The sequence below is a fragment of the Chelmon rostratus genome, chromosome 8 (genome assembly GCF_017976325.1).
Source record: "Chelmon rostratus isolate fCheRos1 chromosome 8, fCheRos1.pri, whole genome shotgun sequence".
In the NCBI taxonomy this organism is placed as follows: domain Eukaryota; kingdom Metazoa; phylum Chordata; class Actinopteri; order Chaetodontiformes; family Chaetodontidae; genus Chelmon; species Chelmon rostratus.
This window is the reverse complement of record NC_055665.1, coordinates 27,411,701-27,433,279: the sequence shown is the minus strand read 5'-3', so window position 1 is coordinate 27,433,279 and position 21,579 is coordinate 27,411,701. Positions and strand designations below refer to the sequence as shown.

At 40.8% G+C, this 21,579-nt stretch overlaps 1 protein-coding gene across 3 annotated transcripts in view; it reads right to left on the bottom strand.

The window, feature by feature from the left end:
* The window catches only part of grik2 (glutamate receptor, ionotropic, kainate 2), a 249,474-nt gene that overhangs the window by 65,961 nt on the left and 161,934 nt on the right, over window positions 1–21,579 (bottom strand). For all 3 annotated transcript variants that reach the window (XM_041943443.1, XM_041943441.1, XM_041943442.1), the window contains exons 9-10: window positions 16,955–17,068; window positions 3,096–3,302 (exon numbers count right to left, since the gene is read on the bottom strand). In XM_041943443.1, the coding sequence (XP_041799377.1) occupies window positions 3,096–3,302; window positions 16,955–17,068 (321 nt within the window). The remainder of the gene's footprint in view (window positions 1–3,095; window positions 3,303–16,954; window positions 17,069–21,579) is intronic.

The window sequence follows — 21,579 nt, the reverse complement described above, 5'->3', positions numbered from 1 at the left end:
TGACTATTTGTGGAAGGCACATCCGGTGTGTGCAGTACATGGCGCAGCACCGCTCAACATGGTCGGTCTGTTTATAATGACAACTTCACCAAAAACACTAATAGACTGACATTTCAGTGAGAGCTTTCATCCATCCAAAAAGAACAAGCACTTATTTTAAGGACATGCTGTACCTTTCCTGCCCTGTCGTCTAACAGGCGAGTAGTAGTTTTGTTTTAGTAGTGCTTATAGCAACTACTGACTGTGTCATTTGTATCTTCATCTGTTCATATTTCGTTCAGCTTCAGGAGTTTAGTTCGGTTGGTTGCCACTCTTCCCAAGCAGACAGGAAATAACTACTGCATTTGTGTGATTTGAAAGCCTGAAAATACTTCTGACATTAACACTGTGGGCAGTTAGTTGGGGTGGAGACTGTATATAACCTGAGACCTGGCCTCACTGATCCTTTAGTGTCGGTGTAGTTGCAATTCTTGGGACACCAATACTCATTTTCCACTGCAAGAACTTAACACCTCATAAGGATTGGCTTCCAATAGCACACACGTGTGAGGCTTTGGTACTAAGTATTTTATTATTGTTAATTTTTTTAACACTTAAATAAAGACGAGACATACTTGTATATGCAAAGGAAGGGCTGTGCTGGGGGTCTTTAGTCTGTGGCCCAAAATTAAATCAAATGGCTCACACCACTTTGAAGTTTTTCTGTTTCTTTCCCAACCACTGTTTTGTCTCCGTGTGAGTGCCTTCTTCCCCCCCCTATATTACTGAGGACTTAGAAACATCAGTTTTTCCAACAAATCGTCATTGGTCTTCTATCAATGTTCCTACAACGTTTCCTTCTTGTTCCCTGTCTGCTCGATACAGATGCAGCAGTAAAACGATGGTTGCTCTTGTGTTTTATGCAGTTATCCTTGTTTTGATGTGACAAATCACACCTGCTCGGCAGGATTTTCATCAAACACTGAAACTACCTGAAATTTACTGAATATTAGGTATCACCTCCTGAGCAATACCAAAATGTACACCCAGGAACTTTTCCCCAAACGAGGCCAAGAAAGTGGAAACAAGAGCAGAGTCTGTGACGACTGCTACACCTGTGTTAAGTTTTGTTAAGGTTTGCTTACTGAATGCGTTACCACCACACAGGCGACTGTTTGTAGCACAGTGTGATATTTAATTAACATTAACATCATGTTTCTTATCACATTATTTATAATATGGCATGTCGTGCTTGTGTGGGAGATGTGTGCTTTAGTGATATTGAGAAGGGATGTATAGAGCCAGCCCTGGAAAGTCATGTTACCGTATCTGGGATGAAAACCGTGTTGTGCTGTTGACAGTTAATAAATCTTGGGCTGCATTGTGACTATAAATGCTAAACATTCACAGCAAGGTCAAGTGGTTCATTTCTCAAAGATATATCCTCTTTGTCTTATGAAGGTTGCCATATATCACTGGAGGATGAATTGACTGAGCTCATTGCTCACAGATGTGATACATGAAAAGTCTCGCTGATATCAGGCATCTCTGAATTTGCCCAAACTACTCTAATGCAACCCTGCACAGTGTAAATACATCAAGATGTGTTTACTGCACTTTGAGAATTAGACAGACCAAAGATAATTTTGCTAAGTTCCTCTGACAGGATGTTTTCAACTTGTTCAGCTCGATTCAGCATTTCTCCCTCAACTAAACTTCTTCTCTGTGAGTCCACACTCCCCAGTCTTCTGAGGGCCTGTCTGCTGCAATCAGCGTCTAAGTCAAGCCAGGACCCTGCGCAAAAAGTGGGGCAAACCCACGCTGAACATCATCTCGCAGGGGATCAGGCCCCTCACCCTTTAAAGATCAGAACATCTGTCATGACGGCCAGTGATCTAGAGCAGAAGCAGAAGACAAGTCTGGAGGAGTTAAGGGAGACTTGACCCCTTGTGGGTGCTTCTTCTAATGGGGTCAGATATTGACTATTGGCCGTGCAGCGCCTGATATTTTTCTGCCCATGCAGTTTATCCTAACTGGGACTTTGCCTGGTGTAATGATCTAGACTGTGAGCAGATTGTGTGGGCTTGTGTGTGTTTTAATAAGCTCTGTAGGGGAAACAAGTCACATCAGAATCTATGCTATCCTCGCATCACTGTTCTCTCAAATAGTGCTAGTCGTTACCACCTTCTTTCTTTTTCATTTTCTGTCCCTCATGTGTGTCTCACATCCTGTTCCTGGTCCAGCCAAACATTTGGATGGTAGTAGTCGTTGATATGACAGTTTACACTAACGAAACTATCCTAACATAAAAGGAAAAAAGGAAAGCAGGTTTGGTATTTGGCACATCTGTTAAATCTCTCCTTATATGTGAATTGCTTGTTTTTTTCAACCAAAAGATGGCAATTTGCTTTACAAAGGACTTCAACATTGCAAGATTATCTAAGTCCTATCTAAAAAATATGTTTTTGTCACTCAACTCATGTACTCATTGTTTCAGCACTACAACAAACTGTCCTGATATTTCAATCTGATGGGGGTGACAGAAGACTGGCATTTGTCTTTTACTCTTGTCTCTGACTTGGACAGGATGTTTAGTACAGTGAAGTCTTTGAGCTGTAACAGACACCAAACAGTCGTTTTAAAACCTAAAAAGCTGTTTTTACTGTCATTTTATATTTTTTACTTGAACATGCCAATGGCTGCTTTTTACGTATTATTTTCTTCCGCTCTGCTTGCTCATGCTGCTGGTAGTTTATGATTTATTCCATCTTGGGCAAAACAACTTCCAGTTTATTAAAACTAGTACGTAGGAGGGAACTGGGAGACCACTGCAGTTTTCCAGTACAATAAACACCAGTGTGTTTCCTGTCTGATCATCTGACTCCTATTGTTTCTTGCTGTAGGTCTTCATAGCCATTCATAGCTAACCCTAACCCTCAAATTTAAGAACGTTACCTTTGCATGTACAATGTTATCAAAACAAAAATACCCACTACCCAAATCTATAAAAATATGCCCAGATTGTATGAACTGGAGTGATCCTCTCAGAATGAGTGTGAATTGACATCTGTTAGCTCGGATCACATCCACTTTAAAAATGCTGTTTGGACACTCACGTGCTCCAGTAGCTCCCTGACTATGCCATTCCACTGGCCTGTGTTCTCATCCGGGGCGCCATATTTTCCGTCTTCCACCAGGCGAACCTCGTAAGTGAAGCCCAGGATGTTGGCCAGCTCTCTCACCAGGTCTATGCAATAGCCCTCGAAGCGGTCGTTCCCGTACAGCGGCTTGTCAGATTTCTTGAACATCACGTATGGCTCTTCCTGTCAGGTGAAATAGTGGGAGAGGAATGAGTCTCTGCAGCACTTGGCATCTTTTACCTACTGATAAGGCCGATCTGAGAGGGTGTCTGATGTGTGAGATAGGCTTTTGAGCCGCGCAAGCCCAAACACACACTGGCTCGGCTAGTAAAGCATGTGTAAAGCCGCTGTGTTTGTGTGTGTGCTTGCCAGCAGTCCCAGTCCTGTGATGTGAGGTGGGGTGGGTGCAAAGTGAGGCATGACCATAATAAGAGATAATCCCCCATATCAATGACTCTGTGCTCCTCTCAGGCTCAGCAGGCTGGCTTCGGGCCCAGGCCCAGCTTTCAGGACACCGCATGCTTTGTCAATAAGATAAGAGATACTGATAGACGGACACAAAAAGAGAGAGCAAGAGCCGGCGCACCAGCTCTGTTCACACAAACAGCTGGGGTGATTACTAATGTCTTCTTTCATACAGCTTTTTTCCTCCCTCCTGCCTGCTGAGCGCCTCCTTTGCCACGTCCTTCTCCTCTCCATCCCCCTGCTCCGCTGCCCGTTTCCTCCTCCTCGTGCCTCCTCCCTTCTATACCTCTGCTCCACACACCATCTGTCTTTGTTAGCCTTAGACGCTCATTCTCACCACACGTCCCTCATTTCTATGACTCCCTTGTCTCTCTCAGACAAATAAATCCAGGGATATATTGTCAAGCAGGTGTTGTTTATAGTATAACTGTGCCACGATTGGAAAAGAAAAATCATTTAAAATTGCTAACAGCTTTGACACATTCCGCTGGCTGGAGCTTGAGGAGCATCCAGACCGTAAGATGTTCGTGTGAGTGTGTGTGTGTGTTGTTTTTGCAGTATATCATAAATTTGCCTTGTAATAGTGACATGACGATATTGTGAGGAAAAAAGTGGCAGAACAGTGTGACAGTTTTTTTTCATACAACTAATTCAAATCTAAATAGAAAACCAATCTTTGTGAACCCCCTCTATTTATTTGCCTCCATAATAAAAATAATAGTAATATATAAACATAACACATGAGACATCCATTAATTCATGTACAAAATGCAGTTTCACATATAACATTTTTTGTCAAATTTTTGTTCCTTACAAAAAGGACAAGTAAGGCTGGTGTCCCTCTTTTAAATAACACTTTGTTGCCGTATCTGAAATATCCAAAACCGACAAATATCTGTAATGGTGAAAATATGTGAGATGAATTCATGTGATGTATGAAAATCACGTGTCCATATAATGACAATGAACCAGATGTGGAGTTTTTGTCTGTTACAAAAAGCACATGTGGAATTGTTAACAACTCTAATGTGACATGTTTAAAAAGAGACACACATATATATTAACCATACCTATACCATGTAAATTTTATTCAAAGGTGTTGAATCCAAATCCTACATCTGGCTAAATGAGAATTTGCCACAATAAACACTGTCATATAAGATATTACTTATAAAACATGGCATACATGAAATTCCAAATGTGAAATATTTAAAAAACCACATGTCGACTGTTTATCATATAAATCTGTCATATACATGTATGTTATACATGCTGGGAAATTTTTGTCTGCATTTGTTTGCAAATGGTGTTTGCACCATTTCACATGTGAAATATTTGAAAACCAGATATGTGGCATCATGTGACTTCATCACACATAAACTGTTGTGTGATATTAAACCTGACATCTGCGTCCCAAACTAAAAAATAACATTTTAAATTGATGTTTTCACACTACATGCATTTCTCACATGAAATGGTGAACATTTTAACAAATACTATGTTTTCAAATGTAAATGTTTCCCATTGCTGCCCTCACTCTAAAACATAAACAGGACATCACATAAAATTAGCAGCTATAGCCCCATTTAGCCACACTGTAACCATCAATTTCATCACTGATGATCAGTACATAATTTGTTGTATCAACTGAAGCTCATGCGTTGCTACATTACACTTCAGCAGCTGCCTGACCGGAAGGACACTGATGTAATCGTGATGAAAGTGCAGAAAACACTCGACATACAGATCAATACCAGAGCACCTGCAATGTCAAGACATACAGTACACACACCAAAACAGGCTGTTTGCACAGACATGTAGTGCAGGGTGAACATAACTGAAGTGTACACATACCTCCATAAAAACAGGCGCACATAACAGAGCTAACTGCCACTGAAATATACAAGACGGTGAGTCAGCTACCGTTGACGACAGCTACACATACATGTAGATGTGACAGCATTGTGTTGTGCAGATGATGTGCATGCAACATATGTGCAGTACGCTACACATCCGTTGCAACATCGAGCACTCCGAGGTAAGAGCAGCGTTTCCCTGTCTTCCCATTACCATGGTAACTGAAACACTGCTTCAATGGTGATGAACATGCCGGTGTTTTAAATCCACATCGGCAGTTTTTCCAGAGACTTTTATTACTGTGTGCAGAAGGACGACACTCATTGATATTACCAATATTAGAGTCTGGGCGTAGGAAGGGGGTGCTGCCTTTTCATTTTCAAATATGCTAAATTTAGGCCTATTTATCACTCACTACCTCAGCGACTGTGTATTGAAGTTAAGTCCTGCTTTGAGAAGAGTGGGTGGAAAGTAAAACCTCCTCACTCTAATTCATTCCTGAAATTCCTCTCCTGCAACATCACTAAAGTGATAAAAATACAGAATGTGAATCAAACTATTATTCACATATATTATCAATTTTTATTAGAGATTAACTAGTTTGTAGCTATCGGAAATGATTTAGTTTCTTGTAGTTTAAAGTGTTGAAAGGCTGAGATTGGCCAGCTTGGTCAGTTTGTGTTTTCTGATGCCGGTGGAGATTGCTGAGACTGTTGACAGCATTAAACAACTTGAAAGGTTCAGTTATCTCCTTTTCAGTAACACGCCTAACAAAAACATCTCCGCTGCAAACCTCCTGCCCCCAGTGGCCTCCGCTCTCCATCACTGAGTGCAAACAGAACAGACCTCTGTAGGTGAGGCCAACTATCACTCTCTGTCACACTCTAAATGAAAGTGAACACAGTGAAACATACAGTAATTAAAGCGCAGCACTGTCATAGATATCTGCAGCTGGACTGCCGTTAAGCCCTTGTCTCCATTGTAAAGCCAGTTTTACAGTGAACTGACTGACGTCTGCCAGCTTTCAGCCTCTGATAGAGTTGTTGACTCTGCTGAACACTTTGTTCAGTTGTTAACTGAATGTCTGAGCCCCTCCACAAACAATTATTGGCAAAACTGCCATTGTTCTCCTGTCGAGTCAGCAAAGTAGCCAAACCTTATGGCAGCACGACCTTCATTGTTGTACAGAGCTCGACTTTTAGGCCTTGCCAGTGTTTTAACTTTTTCACTGTTCCCCATTAATGACTGTGGTGGCCCGCCGCAGTCTGCTTTGTCTCATCGCGGTTTGAGACGGATGAACTGAAAAGATTTTTCACACTCTAACGTCTGACTCTAACGTTGTGTTTGTTGCTTCAGCGGAGCATCTCTCACTCTCAGTCAGATGTGTCAGCCTCCTCTCTTATGTTGACTGACATATCTGGCTGCTCGTTGTTAAAAAGAGATTGTGTTTTGACTATTTGTGAATTTTGTCTCGCCATCGTGCTTTGTGGGTGTGACATCACCATTCGTACATACACAACCAATATGTATATGATTAAATTATTTACTAGAACAAGGTCTTCATAGATCAAGCCTTTTAATTTTGCACCAGACTGATGCATTTCACTTGAAAATGTAAAAAACGTTCTTCCATTTTTAGAGGGTCTGAGGCCCACCCACCACATTCTCACAAGCAAGTGCAAGTGAGTCTTGACACGGCTCCAAGAAAGACACCACTGATGGATAAAAAGTATAAAAATGGTTTAATACACCCACACCCTTCCTGACTGCTGCGTCTTACTAGTGTTGATTTCATTAACAAAAACTATGACTCAATATGTCTGTCAGCAACATTTTTCCCATGGCCAACACATGACGATGATGCGACAGCACTGATGTCATTAAACACGAACTAGGACTGTATCATCATTCTAAATCGGTCACGAGAAAGGAAGTGATTAAACTGTAGTTTCAAGAATTAGTACTTTTCCAAAATCTCTCTTTATCACAATGAACAATACTGGACATGCACGTGTGTGTGTGTGTGTCTGTGTGTGTGTGTGTGTGTGTGTGTGTGTGTGTGTGTGTGTGTGTGTGCACAGGCTCGTGTGTGTAGCTAAAAGCTACACACTTTGAAATCATAAACAACAGCCTAGCATGCTCCCACACCTGAGCAGCTAATTAAACTGATGTACTTCAGCAGGTATTTGGTGACATTAAAATGCTTTGTGTTCACTGTCCTTCACATTACCATCAAAATGAATTTGACTTGATTTGGTATCAAAATAAATCTGGATGTTTTCCTTAAACTAATTCCATCAGACCACGAGACCAGACACGTTCTGCAAAGCTGCATTCTTAATCAGTCACCCTGTGTCTTTCATCAGACAATAATAAGAAAAACATTTTCTTTTTCCTAGACTAGATTGACTGAAAAGTTCGATATAATCTGCTGACTGCAAAAGACTAAAATGTCAACAGATTCCAGTGACTACAACTAGACTAAAATAATTTTGGTTTTCTTTGACTGAGATGTTCAGAAATTTCAGTCAACTAAAGCTTGAATAAATAAAAATAAGATAACAAGATGAGTCGACTGAATATGATACAAACTCAGTAGGACATTTGAATATTTATTTAGACTAAGTAACAAATATGAGCACTGGTCTTATGTGTCATTTAGTATAATGCACATGTCTGCGAACATTCCCAAATGGTGTTTGCTCGGCTCATTTTTATTTTTTTTTTAATTTGCCAGTGCTACAGTACCTGCTGCCTCTCTGCTCTGCTCCCAGCCTTGCAGTGTAAACATGCACAAACATCCTATACAGACAATCCTAGACATCTCTGCTTTTCTTTTACATTGGTTTTATTCTTATCTCTGAAAGGACCTTCTGACCAAGGTGACAGTAAATCCCTTTAAATGAGAATGAATTCCTCCCTTTATTTTTTGACCATTTTCCCTCAGTCTCTATTTGCTGCCATGTTAACTAACGAAACAACTGTTCTTGCATGTCGAGCACAAAGAAGCGATTGTGAGCACATTAGCAGCTTATGACCTCTCACCTTCTGTCAACTGTGAAAGACTGTAATTATCATGAGCAGCAGCACTGCACATTACCATCTCTCACTGGAGCGATCAGCAACACCTGCGATTGTTTCTGGACATTATAAAAGCTTTTATCTTCCATCTGTGGAAGCGGAAGCGATGTGTTGAAGGGCTTAAACGGTTTTATACAGGTAGCTCCAACATAAGAGAAATGTCACCTTTCACTCTTCACACATCTCACAAAACACACCAAAACTGCAACTCAAAGCCTTGACTTAATTTAGGAGGCTGGGAGACACTGTGGTGTGACAGCAGAAGAGTAGATAACTAACAGTTTTCTTTTGTGCTGTATTGATCCAGATCTGGTTATCTGGTTACCAAAGCCTCTCCTGCACCAACCACTGAAGTTACGCACTGATTCATGCACTTTGTTTATTTTGGCTTGATTCAGGCCGACATTGACCAACAGAGATTTAGCAATGTCTGTTTTTTTAAGAATTACATCTTCAAAGAGACACTGTTCAAAAGAATTTTTAATGGCATGGTTGGATTCAACGAGCTTGGTTCTCCCGCTACTATTCACATGCTTTAATCCCAATTAATCGTATCAGCACAGGCGCAGTGAAGTATATAATCTGACACATGAGCACATGCCCAACACGATTACGGACATTTGTTGCTGACGCACTATGAGACAACAAATGTTATTACGGTAAATAATACAGTGAGCTAAATAAAATAAATTGATTTAGGATGTTAATGTCGTTGTCACAGTTACAATACCGCCAATCAGGTAATGAAATGTGTTTCAAATCATTTTAATTGAATGGATATTTCTGTATTTTCTAACATGACATTGTCCCAGTTTTGAACTGGCCTCTTTTCTTCTGCTTATAAAAAGACACATGTCCCAATATTGCTTTAAAAAAGTCCTCCAGCTCACAGCTGATGCTGTCAAACTCCACTTTCGACTGTGCTGACCTTCAAAACGATGCTATGCGTTTGCATCATGGGTAATGTAGTAGCTGCATTAGTCATAGAAAGAAGCATAAAGGATATCTTTTGATTTTCTGCATCAGTTTTGATCATTATTTTTTTCCACTGAGAGTTACCAAACTCGACAAATGTAAAATACATGATGAAACAGGCTATGATTTTTGATTTTGGTTTGGTTTGGTTTGATTATAATTGCTTTCTACAATTGTCTCGGTAATACAGTAAGTGACATTTGAAAGAGTTTTCATGTACTAATAAGTGGTTATTTTTTATTCAAAAAATATTTTCTATTGGCTTATTAACTGATTGAAAAGTAAAAGTAAAACAATCTATGCTTTGTGAAATACTATCAAATTATTCAGCTACATACACGACGTATTCAATTATAGTTTTTGACTGTTGGGATTCCAAATGGGCCAGTATGATGGTGTGAGTATCATGTTAGATACATGCACATGAAGGGTCCTCTAGGTGTTACTCCCTACCCTGCTGCCCTGAATACACACACACATACAAATACACACACTCCCTCATACCTCCTGCTGCAAGGCTGGTTGCAGAGGAAGGCCGGTGCATCTTTAATTAAAAACAGAGAGTGAAGGAAAAGCCGAGTGTCTCTGTAAAGAAAACCTAATTAAAGCTATACCACTTCCATGTCTCTCTGAAGACTCCCGTAAACACAAAATCAAGCCTGATCTTTTCCAGCAAATTAAAAACAATGGATTTTGTGCCTTAGAAAAAACAAATGATACTGCCTTATTTGAGTCATTTTTAAACATTTATTTTAGTATTATTGACTCTCTTCCATGTGCTGTGGCTGTAGCAGAGAACAAAGAAAATCATCCAGGTGCTCTCAGCATGGAGTGATGGAAGACTGCCTATTGGCTTAAATATAGCACAGACAGACAGACAGACAGACAGATAGATAGATAGATGGATAGATAGATAGATAGATAGATAGATAGATAGATAGATAGATAGATAGATAGATAGATAGATAGATAGATAGATAGATAGATAGATAGATAGATAGATAGACAAGGGACCATTATTTGCACAAATTCAAAGTTACTCAAAGGCCAATTAATCCGTAATCAATCAACTACTGTCTGTTTCTCTGTCATGATGGATTTGGTTAATGTCCTTACCTATGAGCACCTGATGGAAACATTTCCTCCTGGAGACATATTAGAAAAATGAGATACATCACACAGCAGATAATTGCCGGGATACAACATATGTTTGGTAGCTCAGTCATTTAATTTAATGATCCCTTACAGTACTGATTCATCAGCATGATCCATAATTAATGCAAGTGGTCCTATTTATTCATTCCTTTTCCTCCTGTCTCTTTCCTGAATGTGACAGTCTGGAAAGTCTGTTTGCTCTAGCACCAGCTTGGTTGCATTTCCTCATGTGTCGTCTAAGAACAGTTGCCCTGAATACTGACAGGCAAATGGAAATGAGACCTGATCTGAGACCAGAGGTTTGTTTGGTTTTGCAGCCCAACATTTTAATCAATTAAAGGTTTACTGTTCCTCTCTTTGTTTTAGCTTTCTAGTTTCTAATTTCAATTTCAGCTGATTGACTTATTGTACATTGGAAGTAAATGAAATGTACTTGAATAATTCTGTTTCATGTACCAAACGTCAACTAATGAAGACAAACTTGTCCTCCCATCCTGCCATGGTTCTCTGTAATTAAGTATCTTCACCTTTTCGGACAGTGTATTCTGTGTAGAATGTACATCAGAAGTGGTGGCTGTAGATATGTAATATCTTTGACTAAAGACGAATTGTCAACGATTCTCCTGATGCAAATCCAAACCATCAATGAAAATATCCTACTAACAAGTAACCAAATATTCACTATAGCATGAAATGTAACTGAAATCAGTCACTGAAAACGGTTTATATTCCTTTGTCTTTAAGTAACATTTGATAAAAATGACAGTGACCAGCTGTTTTAGGAAATGACTGAGCTTTCTGTCAATGACATTAAATATTTGTGAGCTGTTTTTAAACATTCATATCTTCAGCAGGAATGAATCGAAATGTTGATGAGATCCACAGACAGTGGTTAGCTTAGGAAGGCAATGACAAACATCATAACATTAGCTATTTTAGAGGTTCACTAGAAATGATCACGATGATGTGATCTACTTTCAACTACTGACGCAACAACAGATACTTGATCACTAAATGTGATGTCTGCAGTGAGGCAGTTGCTGCCCCCAGAATGCCTGAACTGATGCTGGGTATCTTCTGCTCTGGGCTTTTTTTTTTTTTTTTTTTTTTTGTCCTTTTGTCTTTCCAGCAGAGAAAAATTTCATTTAAATCTACAGTATAATATTTTATACATTATTTTGAATTTTAGCGCAGTCTGCAGGTAGCTCTGTTCCTGCAGTGACTAATGAAACATGGGTTGTTTCTGTGCAAGAGGAAGCAGGCCTGCTCCATGCTCTCTTTAAAACATTACACAGTATATTATCTGCAGCTCCAGCCATTAGCCTAAAGGTACTTCATTCCCATCACAACATCACAGGAGTGATTTCCAAAGTAGATAAACTGTTGATAGGCCAAGATCTCAACAGTAATTACATCATGTTTTATAGTACATAATCCCGGAGAAAATGATGAGAAGCTGGATGAAAGTGTGCATCAATCAAACGTAACAAACCCAATTATTGTCAGCCCTCCCTTCCTTTCCTCACTGCTCAAAGCCATCACACATCTCCCCATGACTCAATCCTGATATGGCAATTACAGCCGCAGAGAGTCGTGCTAATAACTGCAATCCAATCACTTCACAGCACGCGAGGAAGGAAAGAAGGCCCACGATAAATAATGACAACCCACAATTTGCTTGATATTGTTATTTTCACGCTTGCCTCCTCAATAACAGGATCATATTTGACTTTAATTTGGCTTGCTTCGACAAGTTTCCCTCCACTGTCATGGTCCTCATATGGCATATAGTCTGTGTGTACAGGAGTATAGGTGTGCATATGTTAACACACACAAGCACAGTAGGTATGGTAAGTAAACATTTTTCACAGGTCTGTTCAGCAACAGAAAATCAGCTCCAGATCCTGCATTCAGCAATTAGTTTGTGGTAAATTAATTAATGTTGTTTTTTTTTTTTTTTTTTTTTTCCTGTTAACAGGCCTGCTGTGTACACCACCCACATACTGTAAAGTGAGTGGCATCTTTGGGAAGTGATAGGGGCCTTGAAGGTAGTTTAACAGTTTAGGAAAAATGCATGCTCACTTTATTGCAGAGAGCTAGAATACCACTCTCAAATCTGTGAGTTAAGTTGTCTGTGGGAGTTGGAGTGAGGAGTTGATTAGCTTAGCTTAGCATAAAGACTGGATGCTGGAGCAAACAGCTAGCCAGATGGAGAAAAACTATTGCTGTCAAGAATACAGATCAGAAAGATTTTAAATTTGCTGCTTCCTCTCACAGTTCTGCCTGAATTCCTTGGTTTTGGCACCACTGGTGAGAGAAACAATAAAACAATATACCTGATAAATTGGTTGATAAGAGGCAGAGCCGTAAACCATGAAATCTTATTGGACAATCAATCAGTCAATTTTCCCTGCCTGAGCCTGCTCCCACCAAATTGGAGTCCTCCAAAGTGGTGAAGTCAACTGGCAATTTGAGAGTGCAGTGCTTTGGGGTACTCTACTTCAATTTAGTTGGAGAGCAGCATCCCCAGAAAGTGCTCTAAACAGAAAGGGCAGCTCAGGCAAAGCACTGAAGGAATTTTCAATAGGAAAAGCTTAAAAATAATGACATCTTTGGAGGGTTTGAAGTCTGCTATGACTGAGAGCTGTTCTAGCCTGCTATAATTGGTCCCACATAAAGCACCATTACAATTTGATTTGGCTATAAACAGACATTTAAAGCTGCAATATTTAATTTGCACATTGTCCAAAATGGCAGCAAGAGGCAAGTGTTTCAAAGTTGTAGACTTTATTGCTCAGAAATCCTGTTAGATAACAGTGAACTCCAGAGAGCAGGGTTACGTTTAACAAATGGTTAAATGTGCTACTTTTTACCAAAGACCTGAGGCTTATACTACAAAGCAAGTTTGACATAGCCAGGCTTTCTTCGCGTGAGCTGCCTCAACAAAACTAAACACCCCTGTCAGGGACTTGATATCATGACAGCATGGCTGTCACAATGCTAATGATCCACTTTTTCTGTTCACTCAGGTTTTCTTCATCAGGCTCTGTGTCCAGTCCCTAAATAAGGGGATTTTTGGTGCATCTTTTAAGTCAACCTTCACACAAAAAGGACCTATTGCATGCTGCCTGCAGTCAGAAGGAACAAATCAATATAATGGGGGGCTATGAGGAATATAGAAAAAATATTCTATTCTAATAAGGCAAGAGAGGAATGCTGGCAGAAAAGTTATCATCATATATAATATACAGTATGTATTTTACAACTCACTGCACCCTCAGTAATTCTAATGTGACAACTGCAAATTGCAGAGAGCGCTTAAACTTAATACAGCACTTAAATATTATGATCAAGAACTTCATTTAGATGTGACCCTGTCCTCTAACGAATGGTACGACGAAATCACTTCAGTTTTTTGGCCAAATCAAAGTGAAATTTATTTTATTGATTGAATATTTTCTGTGGTAAATACCAATAGGCCAATCAATATTCTAATTGGTGTTTGCTGCAATACTGGCAGTACAAAACAAACCTGGCAGCAAATCAGGGACATGCACAGACACTTAATCCAAAGTGGTCTATAGTTGCTGTAAATTTCTCATTCTTTCAGTGTGTGGATTACATGCTGCGTAAAATTTAAAGTGTTAATATTACCTGAAGCAAACAGGAAAAAAATAATAATAACAACGCAGAATCTTTATTGCTCATCAAGAATATTGTCAGGAACAGAATGAGTGGAAGGGTGGCACTTTTTATAACTGATTTAAATCCAAAACACTGAGCAGAACCCCCTCTGGAGCAGGTTAGGCTGTGCAGCCGGGGTAAAAGACAGCCACCTTCCTGACATTGAAAACTGTGGCTTTAGGCACAAAATACCTCACTAATCCATTAATCTCATTTAGTAGCACACCCCTTTGATCAAATACCAATCTAACTTAATTGATGCGGATGGTCAGATAAGCCTCCCATTGGCTAACAATTGCATTCCTTTTCCTTCTGCAGGGCCTATCACTGTATTAGGTGGGTAACTGCATTGAGTAAAACCCATCCTGACCAGGACCATGAGCTTTCCATAGCTTTCCAGTTCAACTAATATACCTTATTTATTTTTTTGCTTATGTTTTTCTTTAGCAGTTTTCAGTGGTTGTTTAGATGTAGATCATGTTGAAAGACAGCACAATAATTTATGCAACTGCTTGCGTCATGGCTGTGCTGCTCCTAATTCCTTGTGTTCCTGCTGCCCCCCCCTTGTGTTTCTGTCTGCATCCTGCTTTTGAGTTTGAGACTCAGTTCCACTTAACAGAACAATCTGGCCAGCATGGACTCCTGGAATACGACCTGGAAAACCATAAATATTCAGAAAACAGTCTCCAGCCAAGGCAGATGACTGGGGCATCACTGACAACTTCTCCGGACCCTCTCTGACAACAGCCAAGCTCAAATCACTTGATTAACTAATGAAGAGGTAAGATTAACTTTTGAATGTACCCCACCAGTCTCTGCACTGCAGCCCATCCAGCATCTTCCCTCACCTCCATCTCCAGTGTCTTCTTCACCAGGGAATCCTACACACTTGACCGTCTGCTCTGGATTTTGCTCTTTTCAGTTCTCCCCGGAGTTCAATCAATGACGCTAACTGTCCCTTTGCAGCAATCCAGGCTTGATAATCACCTGCGTGAACATCCTCTCTGCCTCTAACACACCTCTAGTTCTGGGACTTCCCTGGCTGAAGCAACATAACCCCCATATTGAGTGGTCTGCTGAGAAGGTTGTCATACGGAGTTCATTTTGCCACTCCTCCTACCTGCAATTGGCTTTGCCTCTAGTAGAGGCCATGGTTGCACCGCTTTCTACATCCTTGCACTGACTGCAGTGGCTTGAATAACAAAACAAGTACATTCTGCCAATAATCAGCTCTGCTTTTGTGCTGCTCCATTGTGTCACAGCCTTTCCAAAACTGGATCTCCTGAACGCAGACTACCATGTCAGGATTTGGGAGGGAGATGAATGGAAAACAGCTCTCAACACACCCCACAGACACTTCAAGCATCTGGTAATGGCTTTTGGGCTCACCAGTGCTCCTGCTGTTTTTCCAACTCCAGCTTTAAATGTGAGTTTTCTGGCAGTTCCGTGAGTTTCCTGGGATACATCATTGAGAGTGGGAAGGTGGCAACAGACCCAGAAAAGATCAGAGCTGTGGCAGAGTGGCCCATACCAACCACCTGTAAACAAATTCAGCGGTTCCTCTGCTTTGCACCAATTCTACTGCCGCTTCATCAGGACTGCAGCAGGGTAGCAGCATCTCTAACCAGACTTAGCTATTCTTTCACTCTATTTTCCTGGACCCTGTAAAAGCTGTAGGCTGTAAAAGCTTTTTCTGAGCTAAAGAGTCTCTTCACCTCTATTCCAGTCATGGTCCAACCTGATCCCTCTTGCCAGTTTGTAGTTGAGATGCAATCTTTGGCTACTGATGTGGGCACAGTCCTCTCTCAGTGCTCCGGACCTGATCAGAAGCATGATCCCTGCACCTAATTATGATGTAGAGAACAGGGAACTACTTGCTGTTGGACTTGCTTTGGAGGAGTGGAGACACTGGCCGGAGGAAGTGGAGCAGCCATTATGTGGTGTGAACCAATCATGTGAACCTGGTCTACATTTAAACAGCCAAGCGCCTCAACTTCTGTCAGGCCTGCTGGGCCTTATTCTCTGTTCAATTTAACTTCACATTCACAAACTGAGCCATTTCCAGGAACATTAAGCCGGATGCTTTCTCCCATCAGCATGTCACAAAGGGGTCCTCCTCCTTCATTTGTCGTGGCCACCGTCTCTTGGGAGATTAAGTCTATGGTCCTCCTTTAACCACAGGTTTGTGTCCACTTCCGTCCAGTCCCAGGTCCTCCCATGGATGCACACATTTCGGTTCACCTACCATCCAGGAATAAGATGCACATTGTCCCTCCTCAAATGACACTTCTGGTGGCCCACTATGTGAACAGGGGCCTGTCCCTTTGTCTCTACCTGTATGGTCTGTGCATGGGTAAAGTCTGAGTGACCTGTATTTGCTGAGGAAGACTGTGAGATGCGGTTGAAAGTGTCACAAAACTAGTACATGGACCTTTCAGTGAGATTATGTTGTTACCCACTCCGTTTTTGAGTTTGGTATTGATGTACATTTATGTCGCACAATGCAACATGCAACTAAAAAGTAAAAGCTCTCAATAGGTGAAATAATTGTGAACAGTGGTGCAACTGCTCCAACAACAGTTCAAAAATCAAACAGATTCATTAAAAGAATGGTGTACCAGTATTGTGGAGACAATCAGGGATCGATTGGATAAGGAATCAGAGACATCAGTCGTCTTCCTCTTCTGGTTGTCGGTCATGTTCAGGCCACTTGGAGGGTCCCAGGTACCAATCTGTATATAAAAAAAACACAGTTCTTTAATATTTAAGCCTGTTTCAGGACAAATAGATACATGTAAAAGTAATACAGGCACACAGAACCAATAGCATGACTAATGTTCGGTTCAGCTACTCCTCACTTTGTTTATTTCAAAAATAAAAATAGGCTGCTTTGCTTTTTGATTATTGGAAGTTTCTACCATTTGTCACAAAACCAGCGAGAATACTTGTAACTGGAAACAGACAATTTTCTGACAATTTATCTTTGAAACCTGCTTATTGTGAGAGGAAGAACAACTAAGCTCTAATTAAGCAGAGGATAAAGACAAGATGTACTTCTGGCACATTTAATTTCAGTCTGATATTTAGAAACAGCAATAACCAAAGTAGCTAACTCTGTTTCCTGAATATTTGGAGAAAATGATGCTGCGCTTTTCTTCTTGTGTAGATTTTGGGCAGAAAATTGAAGTGTCTTGGATCAATATTGTTTGATGCACACGGCCAATAAATGCGACATTGAGATTTGGGAAGGTTATGCGTCAGTACCTCTGCAAGCCTACCACGCCAGACACGAATGTTGATATTGGATGACTCGGCAAGACCCTGAAATACAAACTAACACCGTTTTATTTGAAAAATTTGCACTTTCTATGATATCTGTGTATGGCATCTAAAGTATGGTTTGGGCCGGGCAACTTAAACTATTGTTTGTGGTTACAGAACATCCCAACAAACCAAACCTTAACTGCAGGACTGTGATGGGACGCAAACTGTGTTCTCTTCTATTAAAGTCACATGCTCTACATGACCATCCACCACACAAACATCCACACTCTTAACTTCTGTCCTGCTGTATAAAAGACACAGTACTTCCTGCATTAGCACTGATGATAATGCTCAGTTATGCAATCTTTCAATGTGAATGTTTAAAGCTTTTTTTAATTGGTAGCACTGCCAAACACACTGGCAGAAACGTACAGACATACAGTGTACTCAGACTCTTTCTAGTCTGGATACATACAGAGAAAAATGTGCAGCACCCTGGAGGCACAGTTGACAGCCATGTGAACCCTCAGCACTGTCAGGGGGCACTTTCTTCTAGGGTCCTACAGGGAATAATATTAGAGATGATCTAGAATCTGAATTGGCCCCATGGCTTTTTGGAGGGTCGGCGGAGGACAACACAGAGGAGTCCTGAAAACAGAAGGGGGGCATGCTGGCGAAGCAATGAGGAAGAAGAGGATGGCAAATCTATCAGATTGTGCCTCCAGGCTTCTCTTGTTGTCTTTTAGCTCTCCCTCAAGTCTTCACACTCATGCATCCCCATCAGCACCCCCCACACCCTATCCAACCCCACTGACCTGAGCATCACTTGAAGGGACCACAAACACTCCAACCCACAACTCACACCAGCCACACACTCCTCAGGGCTCCTCTGATGCCCCGTGCGAGGGCCTGAGATAGGCTTTGTAATTGCAAATCAACTCTTTAATTCAGGCTTCATGAGGCTGGAGGGCTTCTGAAGGGGTTTTTATTAATAGAGTAAATTATTCATGGAGGTGCAGGCGCACACAGCACGCAGACCAGAGGTCAGGAGCTGCTGAGAGGCAAGCACCGGTGAGGATGCTGAAGTGTGAAGTGTTTGCAGTTGCATTCAAGAATATTATTTGTATCGGCAGTGTTAGCAGTTTCTCCTCCCGCTGATAATCTCATGAATCTCAAATTGACTGCTGAACGCTGGAGTGATGCCATTCCTAGGAAAAGCTGTAAACCACAGATGCACCTATTCATGTGAGTCGGCAAACACATGCTGACGTATATGCCACGACATACCATGATGCATTTTAACTTACACTAAAAGGAGGGTTTGGGTTTTTTTTTGGATGTTAGGTAAATCAAATGAATATCTTTCAAAGTTAACATCTGTTGAGTTTGCATGCTGAGCAGCAGCAGCAGCAGAATATGGTTCAGTAGATGAAAGTAAAGTGGGATCCATATATGTACATGTAAATCTACACTCTCTGAACTGCCTGTGTATTTATGTTCACATGGACAGCTAAGACATATTTTGTCCTTGCTGGATTCCTCAAACTAATATGATGGAAGAAAGTCCCTCTTTAGCCTACATTCACTCTACTTTTTACCTAATGGTCATTTGATGGAGAATAAAATGATTGTCTCCCTAATAAATGGACAATTCTACCTTAACGAACTAGGCGCTTTACAATTTGTCTTTCATTCACCCATTCACACACAGTGAAACACAACAGAGTGATTGTAACAGAGCTGCTCATCAAGAGCACTTTGGGGTCCAGTGTCTTACCCAAGGATACTTTGACATTTGCACAGGAGGCACTGGGGATCAAACTACCAACCCTGTGATTGGTTGACAACCGGCTTGTGAGGGACCGAACTGATGGGAATGAGGAATTGCAGGTCGATTTTCAAAAAGCAGATTTTATTTACCCAAAAATGAATCGGAGTAGTTTACAAAACGTACATGAATAATGGTTGATCAAGCCATTTTTGAAACAAAGGGGGGTTCTGCATTTAACAGCTCTGCCCCAGCAGGTGCATCTTTTGCTCAGGCCTGACAAGACGTCCCCCCAGCAGCAGCACCTTCACACTGGTAACCCAAGAAATAGAAATCAGAACCACTTAAGACAAAGTTAACCAAAGACAAACTAAAGTGTGACTGTGCAGAAGATAACTAAATGTGCACTGCAAGAAGAATCCAATGTACTGCCAACCATGCTAAATAAACACGAGCATGTTGTAGGAAACAAAAGCTGTGTGTCATCATGTGTCTGTTTGCTGATGTATGTGCCATGTGAATGTAAAGTGTTCGAGGTCAAGGTAAAGAAAACTAAAGTGAGCAGAGGAGGGTTAGGTAAGGATGCTGTATAGTGAGCAGGTTCCTATGGAGAAATTAACCCTGACAGGATGACATAGAAGCCCGACGTGAAGCGTTTTGTGTCAATAATGTGACACAAAATAATGATTAAAACATATTTTATAGATTTTAAATGAGCCTACTCTCGTCTGTCACTGCTCTCACTGCGCAGCGGCTCTGCAAGTAAACACGTATGTTGCGTAGCAACCGCCTCTCACTGTGCAGGCCGGCAGGCAGGAAAACTTATTTCTTTACAGTTATTCAGAGAAATCATGTCAAATGTGGAGAAGTGACGGGATATCCCAGACCTGAGAGAGACGTAGCTGGAGACAGAGTTTGGTTTACCGCTGTTATTTGTACTGATGGATAAAAGTCCTGCAGCAGCTGATTTCTGCGTTCAGCCTCATACATTAAAAATCTGTCTCCAGTTTTGTCTCCACTAAGCAGTCTTTTAGCAGGTCGATTGCTCATCACTGCAACACCTTGAATTTTTTTTAGCTTTTTTAGCTAAAGACCTTATCACTGTCAATGTAGTTTGTTTGTGACCATCTTGTGTTCTTTTATTATGCAGAGACAGGAGCAAAAATGAGAGGGTTCTGAGTGGAAGTAAATAAAATAAGAGAACAGCTTGATTTCCTGGCAAGCTTTGAAAGTTTCATTTGTCACATTAACACAGAGTCTGTTCTGTTGTACAGGTAGCTGTATTCACTGCCTATAGTGTAAGCTGTCACTCGCCACTCGTGTTGAATAACCCAGGACTGCAGAAAAAAACTTCCAGTCACTTGCAGTCACATGCACACGAAAAACAAGGCAAAATTTCCCTCTGCATGGACTACGGGCATCAGTTAGCCAGATGTAGCAACAAAGGAAGTATGCCTCCATTCAGTAAGAAACTCTCCAATGGTATGTAACACTAAAAGATTTTAACTTGTTTAGTGTGCTAAGTACGCTTAACAAGTTTAAAGGGTGGCACAGATTGAAGGAACGATTACAGTGATCAATGAGTCTTTCAGTGCTGCATGGACTGTATGGACATGGTCAGATGTGTCTGAAATGTGTCTCATATCCATATTGTGTCTTGATCTGATGAAGCTGAGATTGTTTAAATATACTGTACCTATAACTACTCTAACTAGCTATTCAAATTAGCTTTCAGAATACACATTAAAAATGTATTTCTGTTCTACGTGTCAAAATGAAGACTGACATGGTGTGTGCACTGTGACACTAGCTAGCTTTCAACACAAATGTATTACAAATTTTAAATTGCTTGTGTCCGTCCACCACTGTTGTGCAGTTATGAGGAGTTGGTTCATCAAGAAAGACGCTCGGTAGGCGGCAATTACCTTGACAGGTGAAATTACAACAAGATGACATAATTGAAAGAGTGCCAGTCAAACTTCAAATGGTGAAGACAATGTAGATAGCACGATGGACAGATGGCACACCTCTTGGTCTTCTCATCTCTCAGATCTGATGTTTTGGCCTGCTGCTACGTCTCTTCAGTTAAGCTGATGCTTCTGTCACATGCTTCGTGGATATCATGATTTAATCGCTAAGTCTGCTTCCGTTGCATTTTGTCGTATTGGGCTGTAGGTCACATGTTATGCTGATTACTAAAATTCAGGCTAC